General features: G+C 45.6%; 2 protein-coding genes across 3 annotated transcripts; one reads left to right on the forward strand and one right to left on the reverse strand.

Annotated features, from left to right (window-relative positions):
• Window positions 1-295: 295 nt before the first annotated feature.
• On the reverse strand, window positions 296-4,565 carry LOC107312833 (DNA-directed RNA polymerases I and III subunit RPAC2-like). The gene is made up of 5 exons (XM_015860608.3): window positions 4,506-4,565; window positions 3,426-3,523; window positions 2,338-2,414; window positions 1,246-1,328; window positions 296-497 (listed from the first exon to the last, which is right to left on the reverse strand). The coding sequence occupies exons 1-5, from the start codon at window positions 4,542-4,544 to the stop codon at window positions 450-452; spliced, it is 345 nt and encodes a 114-aa protein (XP_015716094.2). The 5' UTR covers window positions 4,545-4,565; the 3' UTR covers window positions 296-449.
• Window positions 4,566-4,655: 90 nt separating this feature from the next.
• On the forward strand, window positions 4,656-20,105 carry VAMP7 (vesicle associated membrane protein 7). Of its 2 annotated transcripts, none has more exons than XM_015860606.2 (9): window positions 4,656-4,727; window positions 5,320-5,416; window positions 9,269-9,427; window positions 11,754-11,811; window positions 12,285-12,422; window positions 15,110-15,200; window positions 15,762-15,829; window positions 17,437-17,529; window positions 18,131-20,105. In XM_015860606.2, exons 3-9 carry the CDS (start codon window positions 9,282-9,284, stop codon window positions 18,197-18,199), a joined length of 663 nt encoding a protein of 220 aa, XP_015716092.1. In that variant the 5' UTR covers window positions 4,656-4,727; window positions 5,320-5,416; window positions 9,269-9,281; the 3' UTR covers window positions 18,200-20,105. The 2 variants fall into 2 exon arrangements, with proteins under 2 accessions (XP_015716092.1, XP_015716093.1); XM_015860607.2 differs by having other exon boundaries at window positions 4,656-4,706.
• Window positions 20,106-20,892: the final 787 nt, after the last annotated feature.

Genomic DNA, 20,892 nt, shown 5'->3' on the forward strand with positions numbered 1-20,892 from the left:
GCCCACTAGCAAGGTGGCTGATGCCCCATGACTGTCACTATTCAATAGGCATTTGGCCTTGGGGCCAGTAACAGAAGGATTTAGATCGGGGAGGCTATAACCTCTCTCAAAGCCTGATTTTACAGCTCTGTACACCACACTACCTTCACCAGCATAACTGGTGAACCTAATCTGAACATCTTGGGCAGAAAACAGTGATGTTTGGAGAGGGGATGAAATAAAATGGAAGTGTGAAAAGAGCTGCCTTGCAGCTGTCGTTTTCTGTACCTGCATGAGCTGAACGCAGCAACACCTCTGCAGCATCAAACTTCATATGCTTTATTATCAGAGAAAATACACATTTGCATGAAAGTAGTTATAAAAAAAACCCCAAAACCAAAAAACTCTTGACACGGGGAATTCAACACACGAACATTACAAACGTCCATGAGGACCACCATTCCCAAATGCTACTGCATCTCTTCCTCCCTCTGGGCCCTGTATTTCCTCATGCTCTTCTGCAAGCAAGAGCAAAGGACAAATGTTAACAGTAACATTTCTGAGCAATTCACACACCAGTATCATCACATCAGTTTGTGCTGTGATTTCCCCATCCGAATCCTGAAACAGCTGAGGGAACCACAAAATGCTCTGACAGAGCTCCAAGCACTTCCAGAAGAGACTGAGCCTTTAGTCACCACAGTACAAATACAATGCTGCTGTGTCCAGCTGCATTTGAAATGCAAAGCTGAAATGTACAGCTTAGAGACAGCACTCAGAGCTGGGCAGCCCACAGACTGGCTACAGGACATAGAAGGGAACCTACAGCTCAGGCAAAACCTTTAGTGAGTGTTTTGGCACTTCTCACGTGGAAGCAAGTTCAGAGGTATTCCCATTTAAGTTAAAGGATAGAAAGTCTGAGAACTCCTTCCTCCATTATCTGCAGGAATTTCTGCTCCTTAATGCTCCAGCAATAGCAAAAATAGAGGCAGAAACATTCATGGGACATTCAGAAGCTCTTTTGGATCTCAAGTGGTACCTTCCACTGGAGGACACATGGGGCTCTGAAAGACTGACCAACAGGACAGACTGTCCTCTCCTCTTCCCAACCCCAATGGCTGAAGTAGTGATTTAGGACTTGGAAAACCACAAACAAACCAAAGTCAGGCAAAGAATGCCTGAAAAAGCTATTGGGCTTTCCATGTCAAAAGTTCTCAGTCCCTCTTGACCAAGAAGGCCCCTGAGTTCTTCAGGCAACAGTCTCACCTCAAAGGTATCGAGTACATGTTGGCAAACACCCATCAGGTCGTTCAGCCCTTTGCGGAATGGTTCGACAGCAGGAAGGGACCCTTCAGAAAAGCAGATGCATTAGTGAAATGGGAGGTGGCTGGGGACCTTTCCCTCACCACTGCAAGCCAGCATGGCTGTCCCCACAATGGGTAGAGGCTCTCACAGGACACACAGCAATATGTGGGCTCCTGCCAGCCTAAAACTAACAGCCCAAGCCCAGAGATCAGTGAAGTGCTCTAAGCTATGGCCCAGGAGCAGCAGCTACTTACCCTGCAGTTAGTCTCACATTGGCAAAGCCAAAAGGCTGAGCAGCAATTATTTTTACAAAGTTAAAGAGTCAGCAAGCATAAGGAAGCAACTTGCTTCCAGGAACTGACTTCTACATATCTGATGCTCAAGGGATCAGCCCCGTGGGGAAGGAATGTAGTAACAGCATCTCTCTAGGCACCAGACAAAGCTGCAGAGCACACAGGACCAGGTGTGTTGGGAGGAATGGGTGACTGCAAGAGGCTCAGTGCTGTCAGTGCTACCTATTGTCAGGGGACAAAGTCCTCTTCAGGAGGGAAGTCATTGGGTCAGCACACGGAGCCAGTGGGATGAGGCTTTTCAAGACAGCCTCAGGTCCAAAGCTGCAAAACAGCTGAGTAGTTGAAAGAAAAATGAACTATCTCGTTGCAGTTAGGTGTGTCAGCACAGTTACCAAACACCACACTGACTTAAGGGCAGATCAGCTCTGACAGTGAACAGTGGAGCTATTCTACCCCCAGCACTACAGTTCAGGGCCTGCTGCCAGCCAACTCGGACACCTGGGACCAGGCAAGGCCATGGGATCCTCAGGCCTCAGCTGGCAGATGCTGCTCAGCCCTACAGCTGGGAAACAGAAGAGCTACAGCACAAAGCTCGGAGCAGCCCAATGAAGCAACAGGGCACAGAAGTTGCAGATGGCTAACAGAGAAGAGAGAGAAAAGTGCTTTTCTTTGTTTGAACAACCCATGGCTGAAACCTGACACAAGCAAGGTGAACCCCACAGAAATAGCCCAGACACAAAGGGAACATGCACATCCATACCTCTGGTCTGAATGCGGAAGTTGATCTTGCTTTCAGATGGGTGCGTGATGCAGTAGCCACAAAATTCCACATCAGGGCTGTGGTGGGGAGAGAGAGAAAAAGAGCAGTGGAAGCTCAGACCAGAATTCCAGACCATCTCAGACCTGCTGGGGCTCAGGATTCTTCTGCAATCATCAAGGGGCTCCCAGGAGGGATATGCTGAAGGGAAACAGCCTGAATAACTTTATTCACATTCTCCACCTTTGAACTGCAGCTTTGCAAAGGTACGATATGTCTGGCAAGCTCCTGGCACCACCAACTGTCCAGTGGCAGGCCAGAGAAACTACAACATTCTCTGCATTTCAGACACAAAATTTCTTCCACAATTAACCACGAAGGAGCAGTAAGGACTAGCTGCTACCTAAGAGATGGAAAGCTGGAAGCCAAGAAGGTTAAGACAGCCAACAGACCAGTCATCTCATCAGCCAGCCCCCTCCTATGGCACTCAAGTGGTAGAATAAGGTAGCCCTAGAGATGGGAGCCAAGATCAACTAAAGGTCATCAGGTAAGTCTGCAGGGGGTAAAACAGATCCAAGGTCAGGTCAAAAAGTCAATCCAAAGGCCAAGTGAAAGAAACCCAAGTTAAACACAACTGAGTGATCACTAGATAGGCCTATAATGATAAGAAAGGACGGTGACCAGGTCTGTAAAGTCTGTAGCCAAGTACAAGCAATACTACTGCTAAGCTAGGAATTAATGCTCCTATCATACAGGCAACAAGTGGAAGCTGTGAGCTCAAATGAGGCTCCTGAACCAATGGGCAGGGTATGGAGATTCCAGGTGAGACCTGTCAGGCTCCTTAAGGCTTACAAGTGCCCTCTGGGTGCTGATAATAAGAAGAAAAAAGAAAAAAGAAAAAAGCAGCTGATTTTGGGAACAGAAGTCATAGGTAAGGAATCTTTGATATTATGAGACCCTAACGTATAAGGAGATGACTTCTGATTACGTGTTTCATTCTAACACCCACTGAGGTATGGGTAATAAAGAGATGGCTAGGATAGGAGACAAGTGCTCTCGGCAGCACCAGACACTGTAGGAGCGTTACTTACTTTTTCATGACCATGTATCGGAGGGAGTTGCCAAGCGTGTGGTCCTCATCATGCATGACAAAAGTGACGCAGTTTCCATCTGTCCCATCTGCCTGGACCTGCCACAAATTGAAAGCAAAGAAATGCCATAATGTTTGCTGTGCTAATAAACACCAGGATGCTAGTGAAGAATCGGGCTGATTCTGAGTTATAAGAGGCTGAAAGAACTGTGTTTGTTTCCCTGTGCAAGGGCTGCCTCTGGGGGATGCTATAAGAGTCATTACTAGAAACCTTTAACACTAGCAGCAATCCCCTCATTCTGATGTTTCAGGCACACAAAAAGCATGAAACTAGGCAGTGTTTCCTAAGAATCCCAGTTTGGGATCCCCTCTAAAGCCAGTGAGCCACCTAATTAATTGCTCAGCTACCAAAGAGCTGCTGATCCCCTGATATTTCCCCAGGTTCCCTGCGTTCAGCTGCACCTTAGCTCAGGTGTAAGCGTGCATACATGAAAACAAAAAGATGTTTCTGCTGGCTGAGAGCAAATCTTTACAACTGAGGTACACAAGCGGCATCAAAACAACTTGTCCTCCTGCTGCTAGAAGTTCAGAGGCTGCAAACCGAGAGCTTGGGGAGGACTTAACATAGAGTCACTGTAATAAGTGAAGACTAGGAGAGTGGTTAGGCCCTGGAACAGGCTGCCCAGGGAGGTTGTGGATGCCCCGTCCTTGGAGGTGTTCAAGGCCAGGTTGGACGGGGCCCTGGGCAACCTGATCTAGTAAATGTGTATGTTTGGTGGCCCTGCCAGGCAGGGGGGTTGGAACTACATGATCCTTGAGGTCCCTTCCAACCCGGGTCACTCTGTGACTCTGTAATAGGCCCCTGCAGCCCATTACCGTGACGTACAGCGCCCCCTAGCGGCTGTTGCGCGCAGTGCGGCCGTACAACCAGCGAACACCCCGAGCTGAAGGGCCTGCTCGGCTCACCCAGCCCTTAGTGCTGGCTAGCAGCACTATCAGGGGGATAATATCCCCCCTGTCTCAGCTCCATGCCGTCTCCTCATGCCCCGACCCCTCTCCCCGCCGCCCTTTCTGCCCTCACCATCTCCAGCGCGGCCTTCCTCTCGCTGCCCTCCGCCATGCGTGCCGGCCTACAACTCCCATCACACCCCCGCGAGAAACTACAACTCCCAGCAGGCATCAAGGCGATGCGCCGGAAGTACCTGGCGGTGGGCGGTGGGCGGTGGGCTCCGGTCCGCGTTGAGTTCCTGCTATGGAGGCCGCTATGACGGAGTGAGGCCCGGTGAGGAGCCCCCAGCACAGGGTACGGCCGGGAGGGGGCGGGGAGGAACGTTGGGGCAGGGCTGAGCTCCGGCCCGGCTGTGTGAGGCCCTGAGGACGGGCAGAGGACGGTGGGGGGCTGTAGTGGTTGGGTGCTGAGGGGTAAATGGCTGTTCTTGGGGTTACAGGGCTGGTTATAGTGCTGTAGTCGCTGCTTTAGCCCTATTGCCTTCCAGTAGGGCTGGGATTGAAGCGGGGTTATCCTCACCCAGCGCTGTGTTTGCACCGAGGTGTCATAGAATGAGCCGGGTTGGAAGGGACCTCAAGGATCATGTAGTTCCAACCCTAATAACTCACTAATAAGCTGCATGTTCCAAAAGGGAGCTGAACTACCTCAGCACTGCTTGAACTTGGTGCTCCTCAGGCTTCGAATGCCGGTTGAGATAAAGAAATAACACGTAAGAAGCCAGGAATGGGTTAAAGGGAAGCTCCAGCTGCTTTCTGCTCAATTCACCGGGCTTTAAACGATCTTTTTATTGCAGCTTTCAGAATTACAACACCTACCGTTTGTAAGGCGGTAGGAACTTTCACATTGAAAGGCGGTAGTAACGCGCTGCCCCTTGTTTTCTATACAGAGCATTCCTGGACGTACAGACAGTCACCTCCTCCATCCCTCTGAGAGCTCAGGCTGTGAATGTGTTGTGTAAGAAGAAGGACTGGCGGTTCCCCTTGGTAAGGGCAGTATTGCTGGGTGATGGAGGCTGGGCACCATTTCTCTCCCTTGACTTTTTGACTGCATCCAATAGCTTATTCCACATCTTCCATGAGGTCAGAGCAGCAGACAAGTCGTTTCCATCTCGCTTGAAAATAACACGTCACCTGCTGTGCTCATGGGCCTCGCTGCTGAAATGTTAAACGTTGCATTGAGGATTGAAGCTGCGTAATTATCATTCTGTAAGATATTACAGGAATTTCTTGCCTTTATGTCAAATGTTAGGAGAGAAAACTCATAAGCAGCAGCTTGCAGCATGACTTGCAATGCTTCAGTAGTCATTGGGATATGAGTGAGACACTCATCTCACCTTTGTACATCTCCACTGTCAGCCTGATGCTTTTGGAGCAGCTTAAGCAGCTCTTTGGGTCTGTGATGTTTTCTGGCTGAGGAATGCAGCCTCCTTCTCCTCTCCTTCCTATTTTGGAGCCCTTCCATGCAATGCCTCCCTGGTATCCCTGAGTGAGTTTGATTCCTTCCTTTAGGAAGGTTTAGTTATTTCCAACCATCTCTCTGCTAGAAACCAGTTGAGGCTGTATGAAGGGCCAAAAGAAATTGTGTTCTAATGGATTTGATTCCTGACTCTCTTGTAACTGTTAAGAAAAGCTGTTTTCTGGCATCGCAATGGATTTCTATTAATAACAGAAGTAATGGATAGTTTCTATAGGATTGGATGTGACACTGGAGAGAAAAATATATGCTCACCGCTAATCTGTTTAAGCAAAACACTGTGCTGAAAGCTGAGGAAACGTGACTTACAAAGCAGGTAGTTACTGACTCCTAAGTCAGGTAGAGAGCTGTGAATTCAGGGGGTTTTGCAACTGCTCCTTTGTATTCGTCCTGTTCATTGAGTGGCTTTGCTGTAAACAGATTTGTTTCTAGATTATTTTTTGTCAGTCACCTGATTGCTCAAGAGGCTTAGCTGTGTTTGTTTGGCCCTGCCTGTGACCGGCTGTTCTTCCACATACCAGCACAGTCTTGGTTCTCTTGTTGAACTGGATGAAGTATTGCAGGTGTCTGTGTATGCTGGTGGGTATCATCAGGCATGGTTATATGAACTCCTCTTGTTTTAGCTATTGTTGTTGCAGATCATTGTGCTGCTCACAAATCGTTTGATTTGTGGTAGCTGCCAAAGAGTATTTTCCTAGGAAAATGTTTGTGTTCCTTCTCCACGGCCCTGTCAGAAGGTAATGAGCTGCTGTTCCTTTAATCAGGAGAAACAAAGAACAGCTACATGGCAGTTAATCATTTCTTTTTGCAAGATCAGGATCAGTCGTGTGGCTGCTCTTGTCTCTGATGGGATAAGCACTTAATTGGAGGTATCAAAGGTTTAGTTTTTTCATCCCCATCTATAAACTCATTAGTTATGTTTTGTGGCTTGTCCTCTCTTCTGCTTCAGTATTCTCTGATAGAGGTGGTGGCTCCTGCAGAAAGCTTCCCAGAAGTTACTTATTCCTTTGTGCCTTAGCTCTGAGTAATCCCCCTTTCTATTCAGTTCAGTTCTTATCTTACACAAGTAATAGCAAAGCCTCCAAATTTGCAGGAGGGGTGGGAAACTTGTGGTCAGTAACTCACTCAGTTTGTGCTTAGTTACACATAGGTGAGTCTTGACCTGCTGTCACTTTGTCCCTCTGATTTGTGTGTCTGTAGCAATGTGCTGAGAAGCTTTTGGAGGCCAAGGTCAGCAAAACGTCACTGAAATTTGTGGCTACTTGTCATTCTCTGTGTGGCTGAGGCCTGAAGAGATGATGTTCTGATCTGGTACCTTCCATCTTTTGTGGCAGGAAGTCAGAGATCTCAGTGCTGGGTGTGCCCTCAGGTATTTTGCATTGGTGTTTTTGTGTGTTCAGCACTCTCTAGGCTCTTCTAGGTGCAGTTTTCTGGAGAGAGGTTCAGGTTTTCTTTACAGGGGAAGCCCTAAAGCACTCTAGGCAAGATAAGATCCAGCAGGCTGGCTCAGTGATGCTGGAAGGAAATAGTGTGGTTAGGTTTGTCAACGGCTTTGCAAATGACGTGGCTCTCTGCTTGTCATATGATGTGCTTTCCAGTTGAACTTGGTGAAGTAGGGAAGAACTGTGCCAGCATTGCTTTTCTGTATTATGATTGTCTTCAAGAGTTTTAAGAGGATACTGACACTGACTGACCATAATAAGCACCATCTGTTTCTGCCTTCAAAGGTCATCATCTGCAGAGCTTCTTAGATATAAAATAATGACTTATTTAATGTAATGCTGGCAAACTTGATGTTAGAGGGCATTTGTTTAGCTGCCACTGAGGGAGAAAACACAAACCCAGCTGTTTTTCACCTCTGTCTACTGGCACTCTTAAGTCTTTCTGTCTTGGAGGGGATAGTGATCAGTCAGGCAAACAGCTGTTTTCACACACAGTTCCTTCAGCAGCAGTAAAAAGGGACTGCTGGTATGAACACCCCTCACCCTCTTCCTTCCTAACAATCTTCGTGCGTCAGCTGGGTATAAATCTGGTTTAAATCCCTGAGCCACCTTCAGGTGAGGGTGATGGGAGGGGAAACAGGTGGGGTACAAGTACTTGGATGCAGTGCAGCAAGGGCGAAGGAAGTGATCTTGGAAAGAACGGTAGGTAAATGCAACAAGTTGTCTTTGTTCTGAAAATAGGGCTTGCTGTGAGATGAAATAAATGAGAAACTTGCCATGCAAAGCAGACCAAGGGGCTTTCCCTGTATCTCTGATAGAATTGATGTGGTATGGGTAAAGGTGCAAATCTCAAGCCAAGAGGAAGTGAAAGAAGCAGACCTGCTTGAGATGGTCTGCAGCCCCTCTGCAGTGCTCTGGTGCTTCAGCTGTTGGTCTCTTTGTGGTGCCTGTCAGGAAGATCATCTGCATAGACTTGTCTTATGTAGCATGAGCCTTTCAGTGTGTTCTTCCTTCACCCTTATTGACACAACAAATTCTCAGTTTTTCTAGAAAGCACTTTGCTGGGTGCCATGCTCTGGAGCTGTGTTCTTTGAAGAAGTTTACTGCTCTGCTTCCTGCTTGCTTTGCTCTCTTGTCAAACTGATCCTTTGCCTTCTGTCCCCATAGATGGTGCTGGTTCTGAACTTGCAGGTTCTCTCAGGTGATTAGGTTAAAGACTACAGTAAAATCAAGGAATGTCTTGAATCAGTCCACAAGTTCATTTTCTTTTTCTCTCCAGTCTTGAGTTCTTATACCTGCAGGTACCTGTTGCCATTCAAGCCTGAGTCTGTCAAGCAGCAGAACTGTAAGCCCAGTGCAGCAGTGATTGTACCTTAACTTCACGATCTTGTTAACATCCCAGCATTTCTTGGTCCATCTTTTCCCTTATTGCTGTACTCTCTTGTGCTTCAGTCCAAATGAAAGCAGACAGATCTTTCAGTGCAGTCACTTCCCTTTAACACCAGAGGGGTAGAAAGTTTGGCAATAGCCTACATTCAGCCTTTCTGCCTGAAGTCTTTGGATCCCGAAGCTAAATCTGTTGTATCTAATTTCTAGAGAAGTCTCTGAGCTATTTGCTTGCAGTGAAATTGGTGTGTGATCTTTCACACAGTACAAATCAGGCAATATCAGGGTAATCAGATGCAGGGGGAAAATGAGGCATGTTTTTTTTCTTGGTAGGGTCAAAAGTCTTCTCTAAGTAGAAAAGAGGCTTATGGATATACTGAATCAACCAAGCAGATGTCACAGCTGTGGTGTGACATGTGGTTTCGTATGTTCAGTCTTAAGTCTGTCATTAGATTAATGTGATGATACTTGAGCTGATTAAGTATGTTCTGATAAATAATACAAACCTAATTCTTATGATGTTTTTATTTCCAGATAGTGAGAAGCCATGGCTATTCTCTTTGCTGTTGTGGCGAGGGGCACAACCATCCTTGCCAAACATGCCTGGTGTGGAGGAAACTTCCTGGAGGTGACCGAGCAGATCCTGGCAAAGATACCTTCTGAAAACAACAAACTGACCTATTCACATGGAAAGTGAGTGATGTGTTGCTCTTCTGGGTATCAGAGCAGAGACTTGCTAACACGCACGAGGACAGGAGGAAAGGGATGTAGCAAACTTCAGTTTTTCCTCAGATCATTTGTGTATCCCAATTGCTTGAAAATAAATCTTTCAGGCAGTGTCTTTTAGAGTCATCCTGAGGTACCACAAATGCTGCTGGGGGAGAAGCTTTTATCTCAGGCTTATGCAGATCTCTGACCTTTCCTCAGTAGTGGTTGTTAAAAAAGAACATTTGAATGCAACATCTCATGGCACCGTGCTTCTGTGTTGCATTTGTGGAATACAGAAGTTAATGCACTGCAAGCTAACAACAGAACTGCAGAGAACGCTGATTTAGCAGTGTTCTGTGCTATTCCAGCTCTCTTTTGAGTTGCATTGTGACTGGATTCTCAGTCAGTGTTGTCCATGCTGTTGTGTTAAAGCCATTTTAGCTGTCTGAAGATTCAAAAGATAACAATTTAGGTAGTCTTCTTGCATGCTTGCAAGCACTAAGAGACCCCAGGGAAGAGCTTTCAGAGGAAGCTGCCTGTTCTTTAAAATACTTTGCATACTGAATCATTTTTAAGGGCAAAGTCATTTCCTTTTGTTTTACCTTCACCTTGAGTGCTGTTCAGCCACTTACAAAATTGAGCTGCAGGAGTGCCACAGTGTTCTTACAGCTGAAAACTTGAATTGTGATAGAGGTTCACTAGTAGGAACACTGACAGGTAATTAATCACTGCATTTATGTTTGCAAAGCATGCTGTGAAGTGGATTGTCTTTTGCTTGGTTTTAAGGACTTAATGAGAATTCAACACTGTAATACTATAAAGTGATGAAAAACATAGCAATAATAGTGGGGTGGTGAAGTCCGTGGCTACAGCAAATGAGGACAAGCCCAAATACAGCAGTTGTAAACACAGAAACAAAAGAAAAATGCTTTCTTACCTTTGAAGGCCTCAGATAGGAAGAAATCTCAAGGAAGGTGCCATTACCTCCACTGCCAACCCTTAAATGAGGTCTGGGAAGGGGTGGATCCTGGCTCCATCCCATCTGGTCATTCAGGTACATTGCATGCACCTGAGCTCCCCTGGGTTGGCCCTGCCTTTCCGCCAGGTGTTCAATCACTGGTTCAGGCTATGACAGCATTTCTGCTACAAATACATGGCAGAAGATCACTGCATTTTGTACCGTGATTGTTTTGCATTGCATTGCATTGCATTGCGTTGTTAAAAGTCAGTAGGTGCCATTCTGCAGCTTTGGGCATTGAGCTTGGTGTCAGAGTTTCCACTGCTGAAGTCTCATCTGACAGGTTTTCTGTTGACATTGCTTTGCTGTGCATTTGAAGAACAGTCTCTTTGGTCAGAATCTGTCTTTTTTTTGGTGTTGTTTTATTTTTGAGAACTTCTGGGCCTTTCAGGTAATCTCCAAGAAAAGTCAGCTTTCTAGCATAAGTTGTACTTGGGGTTCTTCTGTCTCTGCCCTTTAGATTCTTCTACCCTGGGGAGACTTAAAGTCAGTGCTGGAATAAGCTTTACTTCTCCCTTCAGGAAAAGGAACAGCAGCTGTAGATAAGGAGCAGCTTCACACTTAGTTGTAAAGCTTCTGTGTTCTGCCCTTAAGGCTGCAGAAGGCAACTGGAAATAACGGCTTGGTTTTTACTTTGAGAGGAAGATCTGGCTTCGAACTGGTTTGCACTGTCTTTCAGGTTACTGAGAGCTGCATTTAACAAACATCTGTTTGCTCAGCACCTCTCAAAGCATCTTTATGTGAACAAGAGAATGCAAGCACGTGCTTGGAGCCTGTTTAGCCTGATTGTTCTCTTAAATTCATTTTCTTATGTGGCTGCTTTTGTTCTGTAGTCCAAAGCAGTGCAGCTTAGTGTTCATACAAACATGGCTAAAGAAGCAAGTCAATGTACCAGTGAGGTTCACTGAAGCATTAACTTCCTTGTCACTCCAATCAACTGCAGAACTTCACATGTTCACTGTATGTGGGTGCTCATGTGCAGACAGCAGGGTTGCCCAAGGAGGCTATGGATGCTCCATCCCTGGATGCATTCAAGGCCAGGCTGAAAGTGGCTCTGGGCAGCCTGGTCTGGTGGTTGGTGGCCCTGCACACAGCAGGGGGGTTGAAGCTAAATGAGCATTGTGGTCCTTTTCAACCCAGGCCATTCTATGATTCTGACTGGAATTTGCTCTTCTACTTTTTGTAGCCCCTGAATTCACTGCAGGCAGTAGCATCTTCTCCATCATCTCTCTTCTCCTGGCAGAGGATGTCTTGTGGCAGCTTCTAATGACTTGTTTTTTCCCCTCTTTGCAGTTATCTGTTTCATTACATCTGCCAAGACAGGATTATATACCTCTGCATCACAGATGACGTAAGTATTTTGGTTACATCTATTGCACATACTGGCTTTTTATGAGTTCTAGCTTCTTCTGTGTGTATGTCAACAAGAAATCAATAATGGGTGCTAATTGCAGATGGTTTTTATTCCATTGGAGCTTATAACTGATGGTAGTGAGAACACGGTTCTGAAGTCTAAAGCTCAAATGCATGTGAATAAGTATCTCTAAGGTTAAGTTCCTATTTAAAGCAAAATCATCTCCCTGGCAGGAAAAGATACTAGGCACAGAATGAGATCTACATATGCTTCAGTAATATCTGCTTCCAGCTGATGTCCAGGAATATGTCTGGCATCTGGCTGCTAAAAACCCAGGATAACCAGCCGAGTCCTGTAATGCTCAACATGCCCATCTAAAAATGGGTATTTGTGGGTTTTGGACTGGCTGTGTGCTACATACACTCCATGATCTGACTGGCTCTGGATGTGGTCTGATCATTCTCTCTTAGGACTTTGAACGTTCCAGAGCCTTCAACTTCCTGAATGAAATCAAGAAGAGGTTTCAGACCACATATGGCTCAAGAGCACAGACGGCCCTTCCCTATGCAATGAACAGCGAGTTCTCGAGTGTCTTAGCTGCACAGCTGGTGAGTTCTGTTGCTAAATGGGATTGTTTTGGCAAGTTAAACTTCTCCCTGCAGGGTCTTTCTGTTTTTCATTTGTACCTGATGTACCACACTAAGTCTGGATATGACGGCAGAGGAATTTACTGCTTTTCCGTGTATGTTCTCTACAGCTGAGTTGCTTTACTGCTTCTGGGGTTAATAGTGAGGTGTTCATTATTTGCACTGCAGAGCTGCACTTGAGATTAGATCTTAAAGGTAGCATTTGAAATCTCAAAGCTAGCTCCAGTTGGCTCTCCATTCCAAGATAACTTCACCGTTGTTACAAGCAAGATAAACAGATGCTACTCTTTCAATTGAACTAAACTTCAAAATTTGAGTATCTAGTAATTCCAAACTACCCCTCACTTCTCTCCTTCTTACTTCATGGATATCTGTGGCCACGCTGCTGGGGTGTGGTAGGGTATTTGTTTACGGTGCTGTTTCATTTTCATGAGGCCAGAACACTGAGCCTGGGTTACGGGCAGGTTCTGTGTACAGAGTCACTTGGGAATGGAAGTCCTTGCTGCATCCACACAGACAGTAGCTTTAAAAAAAAGAAGAGGATAGAGTGTTTAGAATCTTCTGTTTAAAATTCATCACATTTTTTAAGAGTCCTTAATTGACAACAATTTCATAACTCAAGTGGTGCTATTTTTTGAGACCTGCCTTAAATTAAAAGGAAGATGGCCTTGGAACCTCGGTTTTCAGAGCTTGTTTGCAGACTGTATCTGGGACAGCTACAGTTGGCACTGTACACAAGATGTGTAGGAGGCTCTCAGTCTGCTTTGCTGTGGCCGATGAGTGTGTAAGCACTGAGGCTGCTGCCCTCAAAGCTTTCCTTTTTTCCTATTCATCTACTAAAGATGCCAGGTTTGGATGCAGGAGGGAGGGTCCTTTGGCCACCTGGCAGCACAACTGGTGTAAGGGCAGAAACTAGGCAAACTTCTAATGCTCACCAGCATTAACAGCTGTGTTTTGGGGTGCAGGGCGGAGCTGGGGGAAGGTGAAGGGAGGGTGCGCGCTTGTGCTGTTGCTTCCTGAAGGTTGTACTGGATGTTGTGAGAGGAATCAATTGTGCTGGTATCCTCGATGGTGAACAGAGATGATTCATAGCTTGTGAGGTTGCACATACTTCACTGCAAAAACTCTTCTTCAACTTATGCTGTAGGCAGAAAGCAATGAATAATAAAGCCAGCATGTCTTCAGAAAAGCTCAATGGATCGTGCATAATAAATTAGATTCAGTCTCATCACAGATAGGAAGTTGGCTTTTTCCTCTACCAGCCCTTGATGTGTGGAGACTGAAACTACACAAAGTGATGATTCATCAGAATGTAAGCAGTTTTTGGCTGGAATCAGCTTAATGCTCTGCCTTATCAGAAGAGCCAGGCGGTTTTCAGAGCCCTGGTGGTGTTATTCCTCTAAAAATCCCAGCATTTCCATTTCTCTAAAGCATAAAGTAGAGCTGCTTACTTTAGCTTTTGCATATCGATGAAATCCAGGCATCTAATAATTCTTAACAGAAGTTAAACGATGGCAGAAAAGCTGCTCCTCCAGCTTCTGAAGATTAGAGCCCTAACGATCGAATGCTTCGTGTAGTGGGAGAACAGGATTGTTATCAAGGTGGTTACAGATGTAACTGAAGGAGTTTAACTGGTGTGATGCTGAGTGTAGAGATCATGTGGCAGTTCAGAGATTGTGCTGTTACTTAAGCACATCACCCAGATAACACTGAAAAGGGAGGCTTTGCTTCCAGTACAACCAGTGACCAGCTCAGGTATTGTGCCAGTTCTGCAGCTTCTCCTAAAACCAAATGAATTTGTTTTGCATTTTTTTAAAGGAACTGTTACTTCCAGTGCTATATCCATCAATTATGACATGAGTATGTGAATGCTGTTAGAGCACTATGCTTTTGCTTCCCATGTGGTCAGAAATTTATGCAAAGTGAACGCTTATTTAGGAGAAGATTGGGGTTTAAGAAGCCATGTGGGTTGTAACAAAGTACAGCAGAGACAATCTAGTCCTGGACACGGCTGTCAGCAAGTCTGTTTGGATGGCTTCTTTTTAGGAGGTAATTTGTGAAGCCCTCAGGTACAAGTGTGGTGGCTACAAGTTTAAAGCAAGACAAAAGTTCATCCGTGAGTTTTGTGAGAGAGACTTGTTCCTTGGGGGAGGTGATGCAGGGAGCAGGACAGTTGGAGCTGTGGCTGGTGATGCTTGACTTCATAGGACCTCTGAAGATAGCAGACTTAGTCCCAGAATAGCAGAACTGAGATACACGATACTGACTTCACCTCAATTCCCCTCCTTTGATTCTGAAACCATTGTGAGACTCCTTTTAATCCGGGGATGCTGGTTAGCGTTTCTCCCACCTACCAGCCTGAGTCAGTCAGATAGTTACCACAGGTTCACTTGTGATCCCAAAAGCTGCTTATGTCTTTACAGGAAGAGCAACTCAGACTGACCATCTTAAACGCCTCATGTGGTTCTTCCATTCTGCAGTCCCTCTTCACCCTTGCTGGACACCCTTCACCCTTGATGCTCACTTATAGATACAGACACATTCTGTGTATGCCCTCTGCTCTGCTTAGTATGGAACAGGAGATTCCCTTTTTCTGTGAAGTGCTACGTTGAGGATCCTTGTTCTCACTGACTGTTCATTTGTTACAGAAATACCACTCGGAGAGCAAGGGCACTGACCAGGTAGCAGAGACACAAGCCCAAGTCGATGAACTTAAAGGAATCATGGTTCGAAACATAGGTATCTTGCTTGTTCTTGTGCCACGCATGCAGCATTCTATTTAGCCAGAATGGTGGGCCTGCAGGGAGAGATACTGAGAGTGGAGCTGGTGGTGGGCTGTCCACTCCTGACAGAACTGATGATGGTTAAAGGGGCTGGGGAGCTCTGAGTTTGCAGTCCATTGTGTTGGACATGGTGGGAGCACAGCTTGGTGGGAACTTGTAGAGCTTGCACTGAGGTGCAGCGTGCTCTGGGTTTTGTCCCTGCCACTGCTGCCTTCCTGCAGCTGCTATGAGGAAATTGCTTCTCAGCATTTTGTCCAGTCCTTTGCTCAGGACAAATCTGATGGCAAAATAAAGACCTAGATCTGGAACTGACTGAAATTGAGTTGATTTAGTCCCCAAATTTGAGATTGCTCCTTAAGTGCCACTGCTTCGTAATCTCAGAAAGGCTGAGGGCTACTTATTGTCTCAGAAACCACTGCCAGGAGCTCGTTGTGGCTTCCAGCTGAGCTTTGGGTATTAGAAGCAGCTTTTCACACTGGGATTCTACTTACAGACTGGGATTTTTCTCTTTCTCCAGACCTCGTGGCACAGAGAGGAGAGAAGCTGGAGCTGCTGATCGATAAAACAGAGAATCTCGTGGATTCTGTAAGTTTGGGGAAGAACTTTAAAATGGGGAATTGATGGTTCTGCAGCTGTTGTGCTCATTAAAGAGCAGGGGAGGCAAACAGCAGCATCTAAAGCAACCTTGAAACAGACAATAAAGCATCTCAGAGTAAACGTTTCCTTGTGGTAGAAACAAGTCCTGTCTTACTGCCCCCCTCTGTATGGCTGTTAGCCAGCTACATGCAGCTCCTTAACAGGATGAAGGGGTAAAGTAAGTGAGAAATGACTAAGTTGTCACATTGAATGTAACTGTAAAGCATATGCTGTCTAGACAAGTGGCCTACATATAGTTGGGAAGTTTTCCTGACTATCCCTGGAAATCCCTAGACCTGATTCAACATCTTCAGGGTCCTTGCTTGGGGCCTAATTCCTTTGCTGCCCTCAGATTCACTCTTCAACCCTATAGAGTTCCTGTGTGTCCTGTATGGGATCTTGTGGATATGTAGACATCTCAGAGCTGGCAGAAATGTTGTCATGCTTTAGAGAAATGAGATAGGGATGCTTGCAGTTGCCCAGCTGGGAATACTGTCTTCCTGCACTGAGGTGAACCTTATTACTTCTTCAGGTGGTGGCAGTAAGCGGTCTAAGCTCAGGTAATGCCTCAGACAAAAGGACTGGAATTCCTTCTTCAGTTAGTCTGAAGTCACATGAGCTCACTGTGAATGTTTGTTGTTGGAAACAATTCAGAGAATGAATGATTGGAATGTGGTGCCAGTTTGAATGTTTTACAGCTCAGTGGTGAGAGAGTCCTTGGAAATTCAGGGTTGAAGTTTTCAAGAGCAGTGAAGTGAACCAGTTTATCGCTCCCACATGAGTCTTCACTACCAGAGCAGTGTACATAAACCAAAGTGCATTGGATTCTTTCCAGCAGCAGCAAGGGCTTCCTTTTGGCAGGGAGGTCTGAAGAAGCCTGTACTCAGAGCAGTCCTGTCCTCTGGAGAACTGGGCTGGGCTGAGGGATGTTGCTGCAGTGTCTGCACCAGGACAGTTATCAGTAGCCAATAATCTGTTTCCATACCTAGAAACTGCAGCTGAGTGAGAGAAATGTTTCCAAAGTTCAGATGGTAACTTAGCATGGAAATCAGCGTTGAGTCAAAGTTACATTAATAGGGATGCAGTTCTGCTTCATGTGGCCTCACTTGAAAAGTCTGGGAGGTGCTTTGTGGGGAAAACCTGAAAATAACCAGCAGGGTGTGCTGCTGAGTTGGCTCAGTCTGGACGCTGCAGCCTTTCTCTGTGCAGGCATCTCTTTGCATGAGCTGCTCAGGGAAAGTGTTTGGGGAAGGGGTAAGTGGAGGGGAGAGTTGTGCTAATGTGCTGGTTCTGGATTCAGTATTACTTCTGTTATTTGGGTTTTATTAATCTTGCCCTTAAAGTAGCATAGGAGATCACTTTTCTTTGATGCCAAGTTAGCTTTGCATTATTGTAACTGCAGGAGTTAAATGGATCTGGAGGAGATAACTGCAGCTGCTTGGCTTATTAGGGAAGTAGGGTGGTATGGGTATGTGCCTCTTCATCTGGCTTCTTGGGATGCAGCTTTCTCTGCAGTAGATCACGGAATAAAACAGCTGTTTTACTTTCTCTTCTAGTCGGTCACTTTCAAAACTACCAGCAGGAACCTTGCTAGAGCCATGTGTATGAAGAACCTCAAGCTTACCATCATTATCATCATTGTATCAATTGTAAGTATGGAGCATAATAACCTTCAGCTCTTATGCCCAGCTTAACTACTGGAAGATGCTAATAGTGTATTGCTGTCATCAGACTCGCACTAACTCACACTTGTTAAGGTCTTAGCTCTAAAACAAGAGTTTTTAAGGTCTTTTGTGAGGTATGAAGAAAGGAGCTTCGTGCCAGGCAGTTTTTCTTGTCAAGGTGATAGCAAAAGTTTTCTTGATGATTTTGTCTAGCTCACAAATGCTTTCTGTAGACAGCTGCCTTGCTAACTCCTTAGAAGTTAAGGCACTGAGCTTATAGCTCTTCTACCTGCATTGGCTTTCTAGGCCTTATTCCTTCTGGTATTTGTTACTTACCTTGGAATGGTCATACCTCCAGCCTCTAATGAATATGAACAGCACTAACATGAGGATGCTGAAGTACTTTATCACCACTGAAGCCTTTGCTGGAGGAAAATTCTCATCCTGTGTTGCTGGATGGACATGGAGAAAGATTTAGGGTGTTTATAACCTGTGGTTCTCAGACTTGTGTTTTGATAGCAGGCCATGTCACCAGTTGACTTCTGAAGGACAGAATTCTCCATTGAAACTTGTTTTCTTTCCCCAGGTTATCATCTATATCATCGTTTCTGCTGCCTGCGGTGGGCTTGCGTGGCCAAGCTGTGTGCAGAAGTAACCAGAGACAGCTGGTGCTGGTCAGTTGGAGATGAGAATCACAGCAGTGTGAAGAAGCAACCTACAGAATAACTCTTAATCTTTCACTACTGACACCTTCTCATTCTTCATCCCTCCAGGACTTCAGACTTTTTGCCTTATCACCCCAAACAGGCCCAGCCGGTCGCTGCTTCCGTGCAGCTGTAACCTCAAGAATGGGCTGTTTTAAATTACTTGAAGGGATTTTTTTTGTTTTCTGTCCCACCTACAACCTTCTCAGCAAGCTGGTACCGCCAGCTCTGGAGGGTACGCGCATGCTTGTCCATGTGTCCATGCAGCTTTGCACTTTTATGTGAGTGTGCAAGTGGAGAACAGCTCTGCTAGCAACTGTCCTACCCATGAGGATGACACTGGAGGATAGTTTGGGGTGGGCTGAGCCAAACTAATGGAAGAGACACAAGATGGGTGTGAGTATTTCCATTCTCCACAGACCATGGAGATCAGGTGCCCCTCCCTGCACATCTGGCCTCTTGTAGTGGCTCAACATGTAGGGGTTGCAAGTGCAATATTGGTGGTAATAAAAAGAACGGCTTTGGGGCTGGGGCTTTATGCACTGTAAGATGTAGGCGTTGCTTCTGTATGAAATCTCCCTTTTCCTGGTGGTCTTTCAGCAGTTGGTAGGAGGGTGATAGGTCACCTCAGCATTTCCAAACGGCCTCCTCTTGACCATCATTTCTTTCTCCTTCCTCCCCTTTAATTTGTGGCTAAAACAATACAGTAAAGGAGATGGTTCTGTATAGTTAAGGTTGCAGTAATGCTTATCCTTTGTCATGTTATTTCTCCTGTTCTTCTGAGGGTGGACTAAAACGAATACTAACATTACCACTTGATAAAGTGAAAATGGGAGCCGATCGAGGCTGATGTTATTAATCAGGCTTGAAAAGGTGTCATATATTGGCTGCTTGTGCTTTTACTCTGAAGGTTTGTGCTAAAATGAGGACAGAAGGTTGAAGTTAAATAGGTTGTTACTTTCTCTATAGTCTGAAGCAGAAAATGCTGGGGGGAAAAAGAAACAACACAAAAAACAACACCAAAACTCCAAGGCTTATTATCAACTCTGGTATATAGGTATATACAGGGCCTACTGTGCCTGGTGCTGGAAGCTGCAATTACCATGTTTCTGTCCCATCAGGCCACCCTCAGGAAGGGGCTGCACAGCAAGAGTGTAGGGCAGCACAGTGGCTGGAAGTGCCAGCAGACTGGGAAGAGCTGAAATCTGGTACAAATATCAGATGGTCTGATAAGGAAGCTGCACCCCACCACTTGGGGAAGCGACTTCTGATGGTGAGTGAAAGCTGTGCAGGTACAGGAAACAGGTTCAATTTGGTGATTAAACTCCAGCACTTGGTGCCATGGGTTCCCTGAGTCATGCAACACAGGCTTGCTGGGCAGGGTGGTGACATTCAGCGGCTGCTCCTTCATATGACTTTTCTGGTGTGTTACACTGTCCAGCAGCTGTCAGATAAAGTTTTCCCATAAGCTTGCATGGTTATTTGGATGTGACTTGGAGGCTTAAAACCAATGGTAATTAAACCTTGATATCCAGAAAGGGCCAACTGATCAGCACTGCAGTCTGCTTGTACCCTGTGTTAATCCACTGTAAGGCAGAGAAAGACTCTGTCCTACCTGGAAGTGGATGTGAAGGAGAGCCCTTCTCCTCCTCCTGATCTTTACAACCACCTACAGCTCAGTGTACAATTGTGCATGTTTTAGGGACTGTTGATGTTACCGTGTTAATTTCTATGATTTGTTGTCTTATGTACAAACACTTTTTAACGAAGACTTCCTCTCCTTTTAAAGGATGCACTGAGGCGTTAGTGTACAAACAAGGTTAACCTGGTTTAAATAAAGTTACTGTACAGAAAGGAGACCTGCTTAGTTGTGTGAAAGGCCGTCTGGCAGCGGATGTAGGAGCTGTGTTTAAAAACAAAAGTTAAACAGAGTTTGGTAGCTTTTCATCTACCTCGGGAATGTTAAATAGACGTTGTAGTGTTAGGTGTTGGAAATAGGCTCATGCATCAGTATGAGGGAGTTAGATTTCCACTTCATCTCGCCTAAACTGTTTGAGTTCAGGTGATAGTTATCATGGCTCAAGGTAAAGAAACTGCAGCTTAATGCAGTCTGCTAAGGCTTGGAGATGATACAGCATGTCAAAATCTGAAGGAAAAGCACCTGGCATGAGCATGGCTTAGCGAATGAAGGGATTTATCCTGAATTAACATCAGTTTGGTAGCACTTGCAGAGCTGAGCATTCTGTGTGGACCAAAAGCAGAGCGCTGTCCTTCCTCAGAACTGAGCCATCCTCAAGCGCTTGTCACTATCAGGCTAATATTTAAAACGCCCCTGACTCTGAGCAGAAGCTCATCTCAAAATGAGACCCTGCTTAACTTTCCTGCTTGCTTCTGTATCAGCCTCAGGTCTGTCTAGAAACGTCTACAGCAGCAGTTTTGTATGTACACCTGTCTTGCAGTTCTCACAGAACCACAATATCACGTACCTGGTAAGTTTTAACTAGAATATGATGTTGAAATATTTACTTTCACTTCTTCAGAAAGCTTTTGCTCTTTTCCTTAAGTATCTGATTGAATAGTAGCCGCTGTCTCAACTGCAGAGACCACAAAGAAATGTCCTGCATGGAAAATGCAGACACGATCC

Source organism: Coturnix japonica, chromosome 4, assembly GCF_054131305.1.
Source record: "Coturnix japonica strain WE chromosome 4, WE-NBRP24, whole genome shotgun sequence".
Lineage (NCBI taxonomy): Eukaryota > Metazoa > Chordata > Aves > Galliformes > Phasianidae > Coturnix > Coturnix japonica.